We start from the raw sequence: 20,620 nt of genomic DNA on the forward strand, positions 1-20,620 counted from the left end.
ATCGTGTGGGAAACTTGCTTAATATCTTAACATTTCATTTGCAAATGGCATCAAGCAAATCAGGTCGCTGTGTTCACACATGCAAATGGCAAGAAGTTCGGCAGATATCTTAAGCTTTAAGACCTATGTAGTTTCTATATTTCCCTTCGCATTTACTAGTTGATGAAATTATTCAATCAAACTAATCCATCCTCTTACTTTCTCTTTAGACTCTGCTCTCAAACCACCGCTCAATCGCCTCAACAGCAGCAGCAACAACAACAACATTCGCATCAGCCTCAACACCACACTTCACAACTTCATCCTCACTCCCTGCCTCATACACAATCGCCTCTGGGCGCAGCTGCCGCGGGCACATCGGCAGCGTCCGGACAATGCAGCCCGCTAACGCTGCCGCCGCAGTCGCAACCACTGCAGCCAACAATCACTTCGCTGGCGTCACTTAGCAGTCATTACAATGCGGCCCCCAACCTAAATTCCAGCTGTAGTCTATCGACTGGGCTAGGCGCCTACCCCTCGTTAAGCGCCGCCGCCGCTGCGTCGTTCACCCAGTCACCCGGCAGCAGTTTTTCCACATATCAGCATCCACATGCGACGGCTGACGGCACGCCCAGCGGCGTCGATGCCACAACGAGTCTAAGTAACACGAGCGTGGCGGGCGCTGGACGTCACTCTCATGCGGAGTTAGGTGTTGGCGTGGGTGGCAGCGACAGCGCGGGCATGCCCCATTGGCTACCGACAGAGTCACACTTGGCATCTGTGAAGTCGGAGAATCGCAGTCCTGGTCTTAATAACAGCGGCGGTGGCGGTGGAGGTGTTGCATCTAATGTGAACGCCAACAGCAGCGGCATTGAAACGCAATCAACTTTGGGCGGCAACAGCGCTGCACAGCTAGATGGCAATAGTGGCATGACGGGCAATGGTGGCACACCAGGCAATAGCTCAGTCTACAGCTGCTCCTCCGTCGGCGTTGGCGGCTTGAGCGGTTTGGAAAGCACTGTGGCGGGCATTGGCACCAACTCTTCGTCCAGCGCAGCGATGGCGGCGGTTAATTCATCAGCTGCAGCAGCTGCTGCAGCGGCAGCTTACGACACCAGCAAACACGATTATTACAACTACTACAACAGCATGCAACAGTATACGCCGCCGTTCTACTCCACCTACGGCACACCTTACACCACAGCGGCTACGCGCGCAGCCACTAAAATCGAGCCCAGCTCGCCATACTTGACATCATCATATGCCACTGCAGCAAGCAACAATAATTCCTCGCAGCTCTATCCGACCGCATATGGTTACAACAACTTTGCGCAGTTCGGCACAGCAGCAGCAGCTGCAGCGCAGCAGGACTACAGCGGCTACTATAACGATCAGTATGGCAACTATTACAACCCTGCCAGCTATTCACCGTATGCAGCTGTAAGTTCGCCCAGTTCGAGTGCGGCCAGCCACGGTTTTCATGTGGGCGCTTCCAACTTGTCGGAGAGTCCTACAGATACGCACTCGACCACACCGATTTTGCATGCCACACATTCACCACACTCGCCGCTGCCGATCTCACCGAATGCCAATGCCGCGGCGCTGAGCACGAATGTAGCGGCAGCAGCGACGGCAACACATGCCAAAAGCACGCCAACCAGCAAGAGTGGGCGTTCGCGCGGACGACGCCACCAACAGCCCAGTCCAACACGCAGCACCACTTCGGACACACCAAACAGTGATGCGGCCAAGCCGCCCGAACGCGTCTTCATTTGGGACCTGGATGAGACGATCATCATTTTTCATACGCTACTTTCCGGTTCCTTCGCCAATCGCTACACCAAAGACCAAAGCACACTGCTGACGATCGCCTTCCGCATGGAGGAGATGGTCTTCAATATGGCCGACACGCATTTTTTCTTCAACGAAATTGAGGAATGCGATCAGGTGCACATTGATGATGTGTCCTCCGATGACAATGGACAGGACTTGAGCAATTACAATTTCGCGACGGACGGTTTCCATTCGGGCGCGCCACCCGGTGCGCCGCCAAATCTTTGTCTGCCAACTGGCGTGCGCGGAGGTGTCGACTGGATGCGCAAGTTGGCGTTTAGATATCGGAAAATCAAAGAGATCTACAACACCTACAGAGGGAAGTGAGTACCCGAATACCAACGTAAAAGTTATGTTGGATGGAACTAAAAAATATTATTTTTCTTATTACCTTTATTATTTACATTTTCCAGCGTTGGTGGACTGTTGGGTCCCGAGAAGCGTGATGCCTGGCTGCAAATACGCTCGGACATTGAGATGGCTACCGATAATTGGGCTTCGCTGGCCACGAAGTGTCTGAATATGATTGCGCAGCGCGAGAACTGTGTGAATGTGTTGGTGACGCAGACCCAACTCGCGCCTGCGTTGGCTAAAGTGCTGCTCTTCGGGCTCGGCAGCATATTCTCCATTGAGAATATCTACAGCGCGCATAAGATTGGTGAGTGCAGAATTAGAGAAAACCAATTTCCCAAAGCAGATTAGATGCCATTATTTTTTTGCTCTATTTGCACCTTTCAGGTCACGACACCTGTTTCGAACGGATTATGACGCGTTTTGGCCGGAAAGGCACCTACGTTGTTATAGGCGACGGCACAGAGGAGGAGAATGCGGCGAAGACATATAACTTTCCATTTTGGCGTATCTCGTCGCACAGTGATATTCGCGCCCTCTACACGGCGCTCGACATGGGTTTCTTATGAAAGGCGCGCTGCTGCAGCTGGGTATATTGCGCGACAATTACACTGTAAAAATAAGAAGTAAATTATATGATGACAATTGTAATATTAAATAGTATTGAGTTAATTGAAAAAAAAAAAAAAAAATACAACAAAAAATATAAAATAAATAAATAAGTGAAAACCTCTTGCATATAAATTAAATATTGTTGTAGCTAAGCAAATGTACGCACTAAAGATTAAAAGACTTAATCATTGTATTTAGTTAAAGAAAAATAATAATTAATTAAATAATAAAAAAATATGTCTAACACTGAAAAATCTAAAACTGTAAAAAATTAAAAATTTTATTTGTTGCCTGATTGCAAGAAAAAAAGAAAAACAAAAAAAAAAAAATATGTACAAAATTAATGCAACGTGTCTTCTTTAAGTTGTATTATATTTATTGAAAATAAACTTATTACATTTGGTTTACACTTTGACGTAAATAAAAAAATAAAAATAAAAACATTTTTTATTAATTAAATTTTGCTCCACTTATCGTGCGCACGAACGGAAAGACGAACGAACGGACATGGCTAAAAGGATTATTCTCCTTAATTTGGGCATTTTTGTATAACCTAACGCAATACCCCACACAAGCCAACCATAATATGATGGCAACCTAACACTACACACGTGCAACCAAAAAGTCATTGAGGAAATGCGATAGACGCTCCCGCTGGAAAGACCTACTCAGCAGAGTACCGGTCACCGGGCAAGCACACGGGCCAAATCTAAGTCTTAGTATTAGAATTAATTATTAATTTGTAAGTTCAGTTGTAAAATATCAAGCAACCAATAAAGAGCGGTCTCGTCCGGAACCATTTTTTTTTGTTAACCACCGTAGCCGGGTAGTTTAACTTAACACATGTGCTGAAAAGTCCCGCGCCTAACATTGGAAAACATGTTCTTTTGTGTTCAAAATTAGTTTTATTCATCAACGTAAGTTCCATCAAACACAACGCAATCATTTCAGCGCCTCTCTAATATTTCAATATCACTTTGGTGATAGGCCTCAATTTTTAGCTGGTACCTTTTCTCTGTTTGAGCAATAACCTCTTCATTCGAGCGAAATTTCTTACAGGCAATAACGTTTTTTGGCTCTGTGAATATCCAGTAGTCGCTGAGAGCCAAATCTAGCGTATGCGAAGGATGAGAGAGCAATTCGAAGTTCGATTCATGAAGTTTTGCCATTGCTTTGATTGACTTGTGACGTCCTTGTTTTTGGTCAACAGTGAACAAAGCTTTCTCATAGTCAAATGATCATGCAATATGAAGCGAACTCGTTCTTTTGATATCTTTATCTATCAGCTAACTCCTGTAACAACACTTTTCGATCATTCAAAACGATTTAGTAGATTTTTTTGATATTTTTCTGTGTTACCTCCTCATTTGGACGCCCACGGCGTTTTGAGTCATCGGTGACTCTACGGTCACGTTTGAAGTCAGCAAGCCATCGTTTTATTGCTGTTTCTGATGGAGCGGAGTCCTCATAACACTTTTCAGGCCATTACTTCGCTTAAACGGGATTTTTTCTCATCCCATTTACAGCAGTGTAAAATTAAAACACGAAATTCTTTTTGATCAATTGCTTTGAAAATAAGAAAATTAGCGTCACTCTTAGCACTCTTCTTCAGCTCATTCAGCGAATTCTCCTTAAAGGCCTCTATCGACTCAAACCGGCATCCGCGGAGTGGCAATTTAAGTTTTGGGAAATAGAAAAAGTCACAGGGGTGCTAAATCCGGTGAATACGAGCATGTCTTCAGCTACCTTCTTCCGATGAATTTTTTGAAAGAAATTCAACTCTCTTGGAACGAGTCGAGCAGCCACGCGTCTTATGCCCAATTGATGGTATAAAATGCTGCGAATTGATTCGTGAGACACACTAAGATCACGTTCTACCTCCTTCAAACTTAAATAAAGATTTTCCAGCGCCATTTCCTTGACTTTGCCGACGTTTTCATGAGTTGAAGACGTTGATGGGCGACCAGATCGAGGCAAATCTTAGGCGACTTTTCGGCCCTCTGCAAATCCTTATACCGCTCGTAGACCCGTATTTTTGATAAAGCACACTTGCCATAGGCTTTCTGTAACATTATCAACGATTCGGCACACGAAATCCCGTTCAATACACAGAATTTAAGACAAACTCTTTGTTCGATATTTTTATTCATAGTGAAAATCGCAGATCACATCTGGGGTTGACTGATATAATTTTTGTTTTCTTTTGTATTGGTTCCAAAAAATATTACGCCTGTCTATATTAACAATAAGTAATTTGTTTAAAAAAATTGTTGGATAGTAAAGTGATATGTGATCTGCTTATGTGCCTTCTGCTCGCAATTTGTATTATTTCGTCAACTGTTTCGATGTTTGAGTCGCGGTGAATGTCAGCGTTTGGTGTATACCATGGTGCATTTGTTATTGTCCTAAGTATCTTCGACTGGGCACGTTTATTTACACGTGGATTTACAAGCTGTGCCCCAAACTTCTATACCATACTTCCAAATTGATGCAATTGTCGTTTTGTAAATTAAGGTTTTGTTTTGCAGCGAGAGCTTTGACTGAGGTCCTAGCAGTCAGAAGAGTTGTCGAAAACGATTTTTAATTTCGTTTCTTTTTTTTATTATATGGTTCTTCCAGTTTAGTTTAGAGTCAATTGTAATGCCTAAGTATTTCGTATCAGTAATCGCGTCAGAGTTTCCAATCTTTAATGAGTCAATGGTTACCTTTCTGTTCGTGTAATTGACATGAATTGTTGTGTCGCCATTAATTTCTATGTTCCATTTATTGAACCAGTCCAGTGTTTTGTTGAGGTCGTTTTGTAAATTTGTTTGTGCTATTTTCGGGTCTCTATGAGATGCCATTAGTACAGTGTCATCTACAAACGTCACAATCATGCTATTTCCTTAAAACGGTTCCGGTAAATCTGCGGTGTAGATAAGATACAGAGTGGGTCCTAATACACTGCCATGGGGAATTCCTGCGTTCATAGGCTCAATGTAGGAACATTTGTCGTTATATTTAATATACAATTTTTTATCTTGGATGTAACTTTTTAGCATTAGAAAGTAGTCGTATGGCAACCAAGATTGGAGTTTGTGGAGTAATCCAGGTTGTCATACTTTTTCAAAGGCTTTAGCTACGTCGAGATATACAGCCACGCATACTTGTTTATTGTTGAAGTCTTTATTAATTTTATGAGTGACTCTGTGCACTTGTTGGATTGTCGAATGTTTTCGCCTAAATCCCAACTGATGTTGGGGAATTAAATTTATTTTTGTTAGAATGGGCTCTATGCGATCAAAGAGTAGCTTCTCAAATATTTTTGATATTGTCGGCAGTGGACTTATTGGTCGGTACGACGATGCAAACGTCGCGTTTTTATTGGGCTGATATAATTAAATGCCAAAAACATGCTTATTGACATATCAGGCTCAAACTCTGCGGCACTATAGAGGACAGTTGTACCAACTTTCCAGCAAAAAAAATTTAGACATATGTGTACGCGCGCTTTTTAAATACATATTTCCCAATATTTTTTTGACAGAATATTAGAGATCTCTTATAAACACACGGACAAAATTATTCACAAAACAACTTATACTGGATCCAAGAAGCTCTTACTTGAAAGAAATGTTAATGTAATTAAAAATGTAATTCTGAGAAAAATACACAAATACAGTCGAACTTCGATAACTCGAACTACGACATGCCACAAAAAAAATCGAGCTATCAAGATTTCGAGTTATCAAATATAATATACATATGTACATACATACATAAAAATCCATAAACAAAATAAAACCTGATGGAAAAATAAAACAATCCATAAAACTTAAGGGTTAGCAAAGAATTTGATTGATAAAACAGTCCATGCTTCAAGTTATGTATAGTTGCTGTATAATATTGTATGTGTATATTTTAAAATTATATATACATAATTAAGAACATTGTATGAATAGATGTATAGCTTTCATTCTTTTATAGTAAAAAAGTCAGCCATTTGGGATTGACGAGAGGATTTTTTATTATGATCTTCAAAAAAAGCTTCAATATTATTTAAACCATTGTACAGAGAATCTGTTGTATGTTCATTGGTTTTTAAATATGACCGCAAAATCTTGAACGAATTTGCAACTAGCTCGTTTGAAACTGGTTGCAGCATATCATCTTGCAAATCATCTTCTATATCACTTTCGCTATCATACTCAAATTCGGATTTTGATCCCAATAGCTCCACAATATCTTCATCTGTGGGAAACTCTGAAGTAACAATATCGCCATCCACATGCATAAAATCATTAAAGATGACACCTTCTGTACCTTTGATATTTTGCCAAGCTTCATATTCATTCTGCAGTTGAATTTCTTCCTTACTCCTTTCTTTTATGCGTTCGCTTATGAAAACCAAAGGAACGTCATCTTCTTCCTCCCATCAGAATATTGACCGAAGCCGGCTTTTCTAAAACAATTAGAGATGGTTTCAGGCTTAACATCGATATTCCATGCATTAGTTATTTTTATCAACACAGTCCATTGCAGTGATGGTAAATGATTTTTTGAAAAATCCCTACACAGCCCAAAAAAATTCCCTACTTTTCCCTACGCTTACAAAAAATTTTCCCTACAAAATTCCCTACATTTTTTTCTCTTGTGTTTACACTATAATCAGACACTTGCAACGTCAAAATTGAATTATTTGCATAAGTTTTGGACTTGGTGCTGATTTGCCTCTTTATAATAAAAACAAATTCTAATTCAAATATATATAAATACACATATTTATTATATTATAAACACATATACATATAAAAAAAATTCAGCAAAAAGACTAAAAATTAGACTTTTTCATTACATTTAGTTCTGTTTAAAATAAGAAAAACTTAAAAAGAAAACATAACAGAGTTTTTAAACTAAGATCACAAAAATTACTCTCAGTTCATTTTCTAAAGCTAAGTTACTAATAAAAACAATACAAAGGTTTGTATTTTGTACTCATTTGCGTTTGGCTAAGGAACATAGTGTCAATATTAAGAATTTCTGAGTTACTGCACGTGATCATAGAGTTCTGCAGATACCATTTTCTTGAAATGAGATTCATTGCATTGAAATTTGCAGCAATCTTGACTTTCGTCTTGCAAAAAAGAACGAATAATGCAAACCGAAGTTAAAACTTCATGACTGAGCTTATTCCTTTTTTTGGTGCGAACATCTGTTACGATAGAAAAAATTCTCTCGGAGTCTGCATTACCATGAGGTAAAGATAAAACGAACTTCGCTACTTTAGCCAAAATAGGAAAAACAAAATTGTCATTGAAATTTTTAAGTTTACAGACTTCGCTCCAAAACTTTCAACTCTCATCTTTAAAAGGTTAGATTTTTCGTCTTCAGAGAAATTGAACTCAAACGTTCTCCACTCTTGTAGGAGAGAGTTGGCATCCACACATACTAAATGTTCTCAAATGTGAGATCATTTTTGTTTCCCTTTACTGCCATTGCAACTTCTGGATTTAAAAACTCAATTTCTTTGAATAGCTCAGTTTTGAGCGGTAATCTCCTTTGTATCTCTTCCAAAGCAATAATATAAAACTGTAGACAATCTGTTCTAATTTTGTTTGCAGCCGTTTTTGGAACAGTTTTTAGGAGCTCGTTACATTCAAATCCGAGAACAACTTCCTCAAGCGGTAGAGAAATATGTGGCGATCTAACAGCTCAAGTAATGTTAAGCTCAGACTTTTTAATAAAATTTTGACCTAAGCCTAAAAATATTTTGATGGATTCTCGTTGGAGTACCTGTATTAAAGGTGCTTTCGACTGAAAAAGTGCGTTTAGAGTATTGAAGTAATTGAGTACATACTTGAGAAAAAATAAATACATCTTATTGCATTGGTTGTTGAGCTCCAATAAAATCGCCTCTGTTGATTTTAATTTGTCCTGCGTGACAGCTTGGTTGAAAAATGCCAATAACACATCCCAGTTTTCTAATACACTTTCGACACATTTGTGATGAGAGAGCCACCTGGTTGTACAAGTCCGAAGTATTTTCTTTTTCTTCTCGTTTAGCATTTCCTGCAGAGCTTCTAATTGCGCGCATCTTTTGGAACTTCCCGAAACGTACGTACCGATTTGCCGCAAAAGGTCCTCAGGTCCTCTGGGTAGCGCTAAACAAGCCTTACTTGCAATAATTGCTGCAGAATGACAGATGCACTTTACAACTATAGCGTTTGGTATGCCCCCAATTAATCTTGATGCAAAGGAATTATGCTGTCCGATCATTACACTGGCACCATCGCTGCATATACCTTAAATGTAATCAAATATTTCATTAGAAATGTTTGCATATGCTGAAAAAATTTATTTTAATTGCCTATTATGTTGTTGAATGGAATTCCAAGAGCTAAAATGGATTCTTTAAAAATTCCGTACAGAGCTTCTGCAGTGCAATCAGTTCTTATTGGAATTAGATCCAGCAGCTTAACCACAACCCGCTCGCTTTCCTCGTCGAAAAATCTCACCAGGAGACACATATGCTTATTCAATCCGATGTCTGTGCTCTCATCGATCATTACGGAAAATTTGTTTACTTTTAATTTTTGAACTAGATTGTCTTTATCCACTTTTGCCAATACATTTTTTACTATGCTGGTGCACTTCTTTCTTCCGAGCTCACAGTTTTTTATTATTTCCGAATCCGGCACGATTTCTTTTAATAGGGGGATTAAATGGTCCACCACTTGCAACGCGACATTATGCTCAGCGATGAACATGCTAAGTCTTATTTCGAAATTTTTTGAACCATTTGGTTTACACGGATTTTTCTTAAAAAAACTGTTTATTTTAGTCGTCTTTTTTGTTGCCTTTATATTTTTTTTGTGCATTTTTGTTTCAGCGTGCTTCTGCAAATCAGACTTTCCGCAGTTCAAAACTTTGTCGCACGCAGCGCATTTGCATTTATATATGTATGTACATCGTTAGCCACAGCTTCCAGCCAGCCACTGAAATTGTCGCCGTCAAGCCATTTGTTATTGAATTTTTGTTTTCTATATTTGCATTGTTTTTCTTGGTGCTCCTCCGAAGAGTCAGTCGAAGAGAAGGAGCTCATTTCTGTAAAATATATGAATTTTAAATATAAAAATAGCTAAAACTAAAATAATTGCAAACTTACCTTAAAAGTTGTTGAAATAATTTGTATATTTGTATATTTCACACGAAATCACGCGTTTTATTCAAAAAAAGTGAAAAGCAGCAGAAAACGTAGGACAACTAACAATTATCGCGCGAAGAAAAAATTCCGTTAGCGTTAACGAAGAAAAAAATGGCAATGCTGCCATATTAACGCTTTTAAAAGTATGCTGCCATAAGGGAAAAAGTCTGGCATGAAATCTTACTGCGGATTTCTATTTTAAGTGAACTTTTTTAATTTTTTCCGCAATTTTAAAATTTTTTCTGTTCTTCTTGAAAATTCCCTACATTTACAGAATTTAAAAAAATCTGTCCTTCTTTTCCCTACACCCACATTTTTCGGCAAAAATCCCTACATGTAGGGAATTTTCCCTACATTTACCATCACTGGTCCATTGATGTAATGTTAAGATTTTTGTTTACTTCAAAGCATTTTATAGTATTTTTTAAAATTCTGCGACGATAATGACATTTTAAATTTTGTATGACACCTTGATCGAGTGGTTGTAATTTTGATGTCATATTCGGGGGAAAAAATGCAAGTTTGATAAACTTCAATCTCTGTTGGATGTCTTTGGGATGGGCTGGACATTTGTCAATAAAAAGTAGAATATTTCTTCCGGCTTTTCCAAATTGTTTGTCTAAGTTAAGAAGCCATTTTTCAAAAAAGGCTCTCGTCATCCACGCCTTTGAATTTTCTTTATAGTGAAGAGGTAACCATTTAACACCTCTAAAACAGCGGGGTTGATTACTATAACCTATCAAGAGTAATTTCAATTTTTCTGATCCATCCATGTTTGCGGCAAACATCAAGTAACTCTCTGTTTACTGTGCTTTCCTCCATGGCATTTCTGGTTTTTAAAAGTCAAGGTGTTATCTGGAAGACATTTAAAGAATAAGCCCGTCTCGTCTGCATTGAATACGTCTCGAGCTTGATAACCTTCTAATAAATGAGGTAAAACATCACGTTGCCATTTCATACAGTCTTCTTCGCGTACATCATCACTCTCACCACACGCCTTTTTATGACATATACCAGATCTTAAAAAAAAAATAACTTTAGGTGCCAGCTTGCACATTTATTTTATGAATGTACATACCTTCGTTTCCAATTATCGAGCCAACCAGTGCTTGCCTTGAAATTCGGTTGTTCTAATTTTTGACTGACCCCGGAAATTCGACTTATCAAAGCTGGCGCCAAATATTCTGTTCGAGTTATCAAGATATTCGAGTAATAGAAGTTCGAGTTATCAAGTAAAAATTACACACAATTCTCACTCTAAACGCCATTGCCAAGCAATTTGATTCGAGATATCAAATATTCGAGATATCGAAGTTCGACTTATTGAGGTTCAACTGTATATTGTTTATTTAAAACTAAGATAAACTTAACATGACGTTACTCCACAAATAAAATATTAACGATAATCCTACGATTCTTCAAATTTTTAAGGGATAAAATTATTCGCACAAAGTATGAATTTTAAACTTTAACTGATTTAATTTTTCTAACAAAGCAACCTATGCTTTCGAATAAGTCCCATTATGAATATGATCATCAACTTATATGGTAATTTCATCATCATCTCCAAACTTGGTGAACTTCACACTTTATGTTAACTGCTCTGTTCGCTCTCACAACAGTCGACTCCCACTTGCATAGCAACTGCGAGCGATGTGTATGATGCTCGCCGTTAACTGCACTCGCTGTCCCCGCAGTATACTCACAAGTGCATAGTAACTGCAAGCGAGGCGTATGATCTTTGATGTTAACTGCACTGGCTCTCACAGCAGCCGATTCACACTTGCACTGTTACTGCATGGGATGCTTTAGAGTCGTATGTGTATGATGTTCGCTAGTTGGACAGAAGAGAACATGTTCGTTTACTTAGGAGACCAGCAGTTATTTCTGCTTAACTTGCATAATCAGGTCAAATCATGTGCAGAAATCGGACAAACGGTGAATCGAAGCCGTTTTACTATTTACAGCATAATAAAACGTTTTAAAGGGGAAACATACATATTTTAAGAGCCAATCTCATACTGGAAGACCTCGCAAATTGCCACTGACTGATGAACGCCATGTAATAAGAAAAATAAAAAGAATCCAAAAATTGCATCAACGCAAGTGATAGCAGAAGTTCTTGAAGAGATTAATAAAGATGTAAGTACATCCGAAAACAGTTCGCAGGGCCGTGAAACGTGCCGGGTATAGCTCACGAATTGCTTGACGGAAATCATTCATCAGCAAAGTCAATAAAAATAAAAGGATAGAGTTCACAAAGGAATATAAAAACAAGCCATTTGATTTCTGGAGCAACGTCATTTTTAGCGACGAGGGTAAGACGAGTCTGGTGAAAACCGAATACCGAATTTGATTAAAGCAATACAGTAAGTACAGTGAATCATGGTGGTGGGGGAGTAATGGTGTGGGGATGTATGTATGTCAACGCCAGGCGTGGGTAATCTTGTATTTATTGATGGTATTATGGAGAAAGTACTTTACTCTAAGATTTTAAAAGTAAACTTGCATGAAAGTGCGCAAAAATTCTATGTTGGAAATTACTTTTATATACAAGATAATGATCCCAAGCATACTCCCCACGATGTGCGTATGTTGATCATACATCATGTGCCTCACATTCTTCCGCCAACACAGTCTCCAGACTTGAATCCCATCGAACACTTGTGGGATGAATTCAGTAGGCGTGTCGCTAAAATTAACACAACTAGCAAAACTCAACTAAAGGAGGTACTCCAATAGGAATGGCGAAATTTGAGTCCAAAAGTGACTAAAAAATTAGTTAACTTTATGCCAAATACATTTAAGGAAGTCATCAGGCAAAAAGGAATGCCTACTCAATATTAAAATTTCATTGAACTTAATATTTTACTTGTGAAATTTAATTGTGTGAATAATTTTGTCCCTTAAAAATATGAAGAATACTGTGATTTTTGTTAATTTTGCATTCAAGGGGGAAAGCTTTTTATAAGTTTCTGTTAATTTCTAAGGAACAATAAATTGGAGTATTTTTCTCATAATAACATTTTTAATTACATTAAGGGGTTACATGGGTTTCGTGGGTTCAAAAAATCGATTTTTTTTAGCTTACTAATTTCTACAACGTCTCAAGAATATTATCCTAAATTTTCAAGTTGATCCGAATAATAGTTTCGGAAGGTGTGCGCTCCAAGCCACTTTTATTGTTACTCAAAACTTTAAACGCGTTTTTCTCGGAGCCGTGTTTTTAAAGTCGGTTGTCAAATACTTTCGAAAACTACTCAACCGATCTTGATGAAATTTTACACAGGTGTTCGAGATACAATTTACTCGTGCTTGCACGAATAATTTTTTTGGAAAAATGTCTGGATTTTGGAAAAATGTCTGCCAAAATTCCAATTTTTATTTTATATTTCCTTCTTTCAAGCACGAGTTTATGGTCTTAACTAAAACACTTAGTTTTGTTTTTTCATTTTTGATGATCCTGTTAGGAGTTATGCTGACAACGCGGACACACTTTTTTTTCGAGGGGTCACCTGAAATGACGTCACAATGGAGGAGTTTTAATTTTTTTTTGAAATTTTCAGAAATTATTCTTTAAATAAGAAAAAAGTTTGAATTAAATAAATAATTTTTTACATAGAAAAAAATATTGAAAATAGACCTTTTTTTACCCGACGAAACCCATGTAACCCCTTAATTTTTCTCAAGATACAGCTTATCGAACGAAAAATTAGTTGTATGTAAATCAGATAATTCCGTTTCGTTTCGGGTGTCAAATAATAATAAAATGACGTGAACGCACTAAGAGCCTAAACAGCTACTTCAATGGGGTCAACGAACTAGAAAGAAGTGAATTAATCCTTTTAGTGAACTATAAAACCCATCTCTACTCGCGTAGCTAAAAATTGATATGAATGTGCAGGCACACATGAAAGAATTGAAGAAAACGGAAATGGAGAAACAACACAGTTCTAGTAATTTATTTCCGCTATTTTACTGCCGTATTTAGTTTACACATTGTACCTTGCAAACTGTTTGCGTAGTGATCCTCAAACTGTGCTTTCTAGTGCTGCCAAAGTACGTAAATCAAAAGAGCGTAATTGCAGAGAACGTACACCTTTTTTATACTCACTGTTGGCACCTTGTCAACATTTTTACGTTCTCAATCGAAGTGGTTTAAAGTTTGAGAGCTAAGCCTCATTACCTAACAGTTTGAATGGCGATGTTTACTTAGCGAAGGCACACATTTTTTTAGCAAATAACAACAGGGGTATTCACATCCACTTCAGTTGGAACTCAGTAATATTTTTTAACCGTGAATGATATCTTTGGCTTATTTCGGTTAGTATCGTAAATGATGTTTCACAATAGCTGAAAAATGGGATATAAATACAGAAAATTGAAGTAATATTTACTTCTGTGCGATATTATATGCATGGACAGGGTGTCCGGTGGCAGAACCAAGAATGAAAAGCTAAATTAAAAAAGAATTACCAATGATAAAGGTTTACTTCAATAACTATTACAAAATTTTATTAATAATAACTTAGAAAAATTATTTTATCTAAATGTTGGCCGATACGTGGGATGCACTCTTAGAATGTGACCTCCGTACTGCGTGCCACTCGCTGGATGAGTGATGCCGGGATGCTAATAACCTCGTGAACGATCGTTTCTTTGAATGCTGTGATGGGCGCTTGGTTTCTTTCATAGACTTTACTTTTAAGGTATCTCCATAGAAAAAAGTCCTTGAGTGTAAGATCGAGCGACCTGGGTGGCCGGGGTATGTCTCCAAAACGGCTTTCAGTTTGTTATTTGAATTTTGAAGGGGCGAAGTCTAAGATTCTCCCTCAATATTTCATGCACATTCGATTTTGGAATTGGCAGAGTAGTCGCTCTCTTGCGCACAGGCTGACGCGGATTATCGTGCAAATTTGTAGTGGCGAGTTCAATGTTTTTAGCTGGTTCAGCCCTGACCGTGCGCTGTTTGCCACCGAACTTTTTTCTCGGCACCTTCACACCCATGAACGAATCAAATCTTCACTTGGGGTACCACGTAAACGTCGAATATCGTAAAGTGAATCAAATTTACGACGGGCATTTTCACACGAATCATTGACCTTGAAATGCGCTTCGATTGCGAAAGTATGTTTTTCACCTGCTCACTGTGACATCGTGACCAAACTAACCCCCACGAATTGCATAGTTAATGCGGGACTGTTCCCGCTCATACGCTCAGCGATTAGGGAGAGTCTTTAAATTTAAAACCTAATTCTGCCACAACATTTAAATCAAAAACTGAATGAACAAAAAACAGCTGATTGTGGTGTAATCCCTACAATAATAATTTAAAGCTTGCCGCCACGGTAATATGTTACTTAGTAAATGGGTAGTAAAATAGTTTTCCAGAAATAAAATCAGTATTTATCTAAGTGAAATTATGTAAACTTTAATTCTTTCGGCTGGCTGGTCCTTAACACCATCACACAGGGGCTCCCATCTTTTGTCAACAAATGCCTCCGCATCATCTGTAGAGTTCTGGCCGATCACCATCAGCAACGACGCGCTGTGGAGATGAACGATTGAGGAACCCATCCTATGGCAAATCAAATGCAGAAAGTGACGATGGATAGATCACACCTTTAGAAAACCAGCAGCTAACATCACGAGAATCGCATTGGCCTGGAACCCGCAAGGCAGCACAGGTCGCGGTCTCCCAATGAATACTTGGAGAAGATCGATGTTGCGCGAGCCAGCAGATGCCGACATCACATAGGACTGAGCAAAAACAAAAGCACAGAATCGTGTACGATAAAAGAGTCTTGTGAGGGTCTATGCTCCCGAGCGGAGTGAACAAGGAAAAAAACTCTTCGATTTTTCGTTTTGATTTCAATGCTTTTTTTCACTTGTAATCGTATTATGTTTATTCCAGAAACAAAAGTGTTATTTGTAAGTAAATTTGGGCAATGGTAGCATAAAACTTACGCGAAACAATATTTCCTTGAATGAATATTTATTTATTTAAATCTGTGATTGCAATCGTGTATATATTGACTTGTATTTATGGTAATTCAAGTCTTGGAATACAAAATATTCTTACAGACTACACAGCTAACATTAATCTAAATACAAAAGCTGAGCTGAGATGTGGCGCAGAGAAAAACTTTCGCAAATATTAAATAACTAAAGAAGCTCTTGACTGCCTGCAATCAAAATCTAAAGCATTGGAGACTAAGTTTAGTTCAGTGCAGGTTCTGGATGTGGGAGCGGTGACACCATAACTGTTTCTTGTTAGATTTAAATTGGCTATTGTTGCCAAATTATTCAAAAAGCTTTGTTTTAGAATATTAAACATTCTTCTACCCCGAGCTCTGCATAGAAAAAGTAGCTTCTGCAGTAGTATAGTAATAGTGTGGTTCCAGTCTGCTGTTGGAAACCCAAAAAAAATTCTTCCGTCCATATTCTACAATGCTCCGGCAGCCGGAAGGAAATGCTGGATCTCATCTCCTCAGAGTGAAAGCCTCCGTTTACGTGTTCATTGAGCTTGGAACCACTAGTATAGATACTAACTCCATTTCTGTTGTCCATTACCCCATTGTCCCTATCTTCTCTCATTGGGAAAATTGTGGTACAGGATGCATTTAAATGTAGCTCTGTTGAGTTACAAAGGCCTGTAGTATGGGGTATGAAGGAAAATTCGCCTAGTATTTTTGTGTGCCCATTTTTGCTAGTGGCTAACTGAGAAGATCCTCTTAACCTGAGCGCCGAGAGAGAATATTAAAAGCCTCTTTTATAAAAGAGAGGGGCAGTCAATAGAGCCAGTTTCGATGCTAATGACAAATGAGTAAAGAAGCAGCTGACGGGCTACTTACTAGCGTAATAACTGTTAAGAAGGTAAATATTTACTCCGATAGCCAAGCGGCAATTAGGCTATTATGGTGCACTCGAAGCTGGTCAGGGAATGCCTGGTATCTCTTTCGATTGCATCAGAATTCTTCGATATAAAGATAATTTGGGTACCTGGTCGCAGTGACATTGCTGGAAACTGCGAAGCTGACGAGGTGGCCAGACAAGGGACCTGGGAGGCGGTGTGCCCGCGAAAGGATAGGATCGGGATCCCCCTGACAACCTGCGCTCTACTCCTGGAAGGATGGGCTTTGCACCACCTCAGCGAGCGCTGGGTAAATACACGAATGTGTAGGGTCGCGAAGTCCTTCTGGCCACGCTTGGATAGGAGGCGTTCGAGGGATTTTCTGAGGATGATGAAATCTCATCTCTCAAATTTCGTGGTCACCCTCACGGGGCAGTGCCCGCGGGGTACACATGCCGTAAGACTCGAAATCACTTCGAGTCCTTTTTGCGTCAGCTGTATGGATGATGAGGTGGAATCATCTCAGCACCTGCTCCTCAGCTGCCCAGCTCTCGCGGGACTAAGACTCAAGCATCTTGGTCCTCATTTCTTTTCTGCGCCTGCTGATATAGCGGGTCTTGATAACAAAAAACTGATGAACTTCATCAGCAGCATTGAGAAGTTAACACAACCGCAGGCCAGTCACCGTTCATAGTCCACAAACACTCAACCCTCCCCAACCCTTTCCCTTTTCGTCCTATCTTCCTTTTCCTTCACCTCTTTTTCCCATCTTGCAATGGTATCACAAAGGATGAACAAAACTCTTTCGTCCAAGTGGGCCCACTCTCTGGGCAATCATCACTACCTAACCTAACCTAAACTTGGATCTCCCGTACTCAAATGTAGGAAGATTTATATTTAGTTCAGTGTTTGCTGAAAACTATTTCATTTGAACATTAATTATTTTTGTTCTAATTATTGGAGCAATTTTTTTTATAAAAAAATGTCTTGTCGAATTCTGGAAAATATGTTCGTCAACACTGCTGTAGTTCTTTAAGCCTTTGACATCACCGCTCGAAATATGCGGTGCATTAAAAATGCCTTGCGCCGGTAAGACTTTTACTATTTGCTCTAATGAAACGGAATGCGACAGGACTACAAAATTATTTATTTTCTTCAAACTTTAACAAAGAAATAATTTATTACGGCTTATTCCGTTCTTGGTGATAAGAGACAGTTTTTGTTCGCGGATTATTCCGTCGAATGATGCAAAAACGTTAAAAATCGCTTTAATAAATGTTTCACAAATGAGTTTCTATTTGATTACACCTGGTGACTACACACCTATGAGTCTTGGTAGCAATCAATGAGGTTCAAAGAGACAAAAATCTAAAAAATGCGCAGGAAAAATGTTGCAACGCATTGGAGGTAAGTAAGTTATGCACAAATTTTAAAACGTCTAAAAGTAAAAATTTCATAGAAAATATCAAAATAGTTTTAAAAAAAAAAAATTAAAAAGAGTAATCACGTCTGCTTTAACATTTGATTCTAATTACAAGTACTAATGGCCAGAATTTTAAAACTTAAATCTGTTAATCTTCAATATCTAATAAAACCACTAAAAATTTTAAACGAATTTTCCTAAGCCGAAATGGCTATCCAACATTACAACTTCATTACTTATATTATTTGTTATACATAAATAGATATGCATGTATATTAAGTGTGTACTTATATAACTACATATTCCCCATACACTTATATACGTACGAGTTTATATGTACATAATTGCATGACCATTGCTTCCATTTACTTTCACATTTAATTTTGCATGCAACCATCGTACACACCCACCTTTCAGAAGCCAAAAACAGAGCTCTATATAACTAAAAATTAAGTATTTGCGGTGGTAGTGCGGCCATAAAATAACACTTCACTCACACATTCGCTTTCGCTGACAGCAGCGAGCTGTCCAAAAGCTGCTAAAGGCATTTTTTCTATGAGAGGATGGTTGGCTGGCTTTGGCAAGTGTAAATAGCATTTGCAACTCAACAGCTACCAGCAAGTGAGCAATAACAAACTCGGTGAGAGCAAAATGAGCTCGTGCACGCCTCCGAAAGCGGCGTATCTGACAGCTGCAGCTAATTAAGTTGCGTTTCGGTTAAGCCAAACGCACCCACAGCTGACTCGTTGACTTGCTGACTTGTGTCTGTGCAAATTACCACGACGACCGCCTGTGGTTTAATGTTGGAAACCACAAACAAATGAAAAACTATTGGCGATTTTTGGGCGACATAGGCAGTGGTACGCGATGCATGTAGTTTAAAACGAAGTCGAGTGCAATTGGAGGCTCGATTTAGCATTCGATTGTGAATGTAGGTTGAGTAGAGAATTCACATTTTGTTAGTCATGCAGGTTCTGAGAGCCAATGTTATGACGGACATCCCCAATGAGCTCGAGAAAAGTACGCTGGATTCCGCTCAAGAATACGCGATGAAGATTTCTACAAAGTCGCTTAGATAATTCAGCGTATGACGATCCAGCAAATGCATTGTTCAGGACGTGTCTCGCTGTGTGCAATTAGTATTGGAAGCATGCGATGCTGTTGAGGTTGATGGTTGTAAGAGTGGATGCATGATGGAAAGAATAATGAGATGGTGCCTATCGCGGTACCGTTACTTTGTTCTCAGTGAATTTGACAATGAGTTACGTTGTTTTAGCACCAGTATAGCCAGATTACCATTTTCGTAACTTGATTTAGGATATTTTTTGTTATTTAGTCTCGGAGTCTTAGTTCTTCCTTCATGAACTTTTTCTAGCCTGTTCTAAGTAAAAGTAATGTTTATAATTTTGTAAAATATATATTTTTTTTAAATTAGTTCAATAACTCACTCAGTTTTATTTAGCTTTACTTTTTTTTAACATATAGCACCCTAAATACAAAAGGGTCACAACTCAAAATTTTCCACACTCGAGCTTGACTTGTTTACAGTAACACAGAAAACAAACTATGTGACATATCACGCTGAAATTTGCCATGTAAGCTTATAACAGTCCTACCAAAAAACAAAAAATTTATTTTTGCCATATATCACCCGCGGACCGTTTTATTGATAACGTCTCGTTCATATTTGAACAGAAGGAACATTTTGAGTTGTGACCCTTTTGTATTTAGGGTGCGATATGGTCGCATTGCCCGCGATTGCAGTTGTTGTTGGTGTTCTTCTGCTTTCGGCAGTTAAATCTCTCTCTCTCCACTGCAGTGTTGCCTAGCTTTGGATATAAAACACACTAAAATGCCCATTTAAAGAAAATAAAATAGCAAGTTTTTATTGAATTACTTAGAGAATTTTGTATGCGTGACAAATTGTCTTTAAAATATGCGCTTTTTTAAATAAATGTGCTATGCTTATGTATAATTTAATTTATTAGTTTTTTTGTTGAGAGAAACTCTTTTGTTAAGGGAACGACTTATTTGCTATATTTGAGGTTATGTAACTAGATAAGGTACTCTTTTTGTAAAAATGTCATTAGGGTTTCTTTAGTATTCTCTGGTATTTTTTTGCTTATTTTTACTATGAATACACCTCTTGATGCCCTATGTCTCACTAAGGATTGAGGACTGGACGAAATGATTACGCCTCTATGGTTTTAATTCGCATTCAGTAAATTCAAATGCTTTTTAAAATGTGTAAAAAGGTTTTCAATGTTAAGAGGAGTTGAGAGAGGGACATTTAATATTCTTGCATTAACTTAAAAGGAGCAAAAAATTAAATTTACACTTTCAAAAAAATGAAACTTTATAAAAATCAACAAATTTACATTAGCAC

The 20,620-nt window shown here is 38.4% G+C and overlaps 1 protein-coding gene across 1 annotated transcript in view; it reads left to right on the forward strand.

Annotated features, from left to right (window-relative positions):
- LOC128863680 (developmental protein eyes absent) overlaps window positions 1–3,788 on the forward strand; it is a 45,712-nt gene extending 41,924 nt beyond the window's left edge. Inside the window, exons 3-5 of the mRNA XM_054102958.1 lie at window positions 210–2,135; window positions 2,226–2,470; window positions 2,551–3,788. Coding sequence (XP_053958933.1) covers window positions 210–2,135; window positions 2,226–2,470; window positions 2,551–2,732 — 2,353 coding nt within the window. The 3' untranslated portion in view covers window positions 2,733–3,788. The remainder of the gene's footprint in view (window positions 1–209; window positions 2,136–2,225; window positions 2,471–2,550) is intronic.
- The last annotated feature ends 16,832 nt before the right edge of the window (window positions 3,789–20,620 follow it).

Source organism: Anastrepha ludens, chromosome 5 (genome assembly GCF_028408465.1).
Source record: "Anastrepha ludens isolate Willacy chromosome 5, idAnaLude1.1, whole genome shotgun sequence".
Lineage (NCBI taxonomy): Eukaryota > Metazoa > Arthropoda > Insecta > Diptera > Tephritidae > Anastrepha > Anastrepha ludens.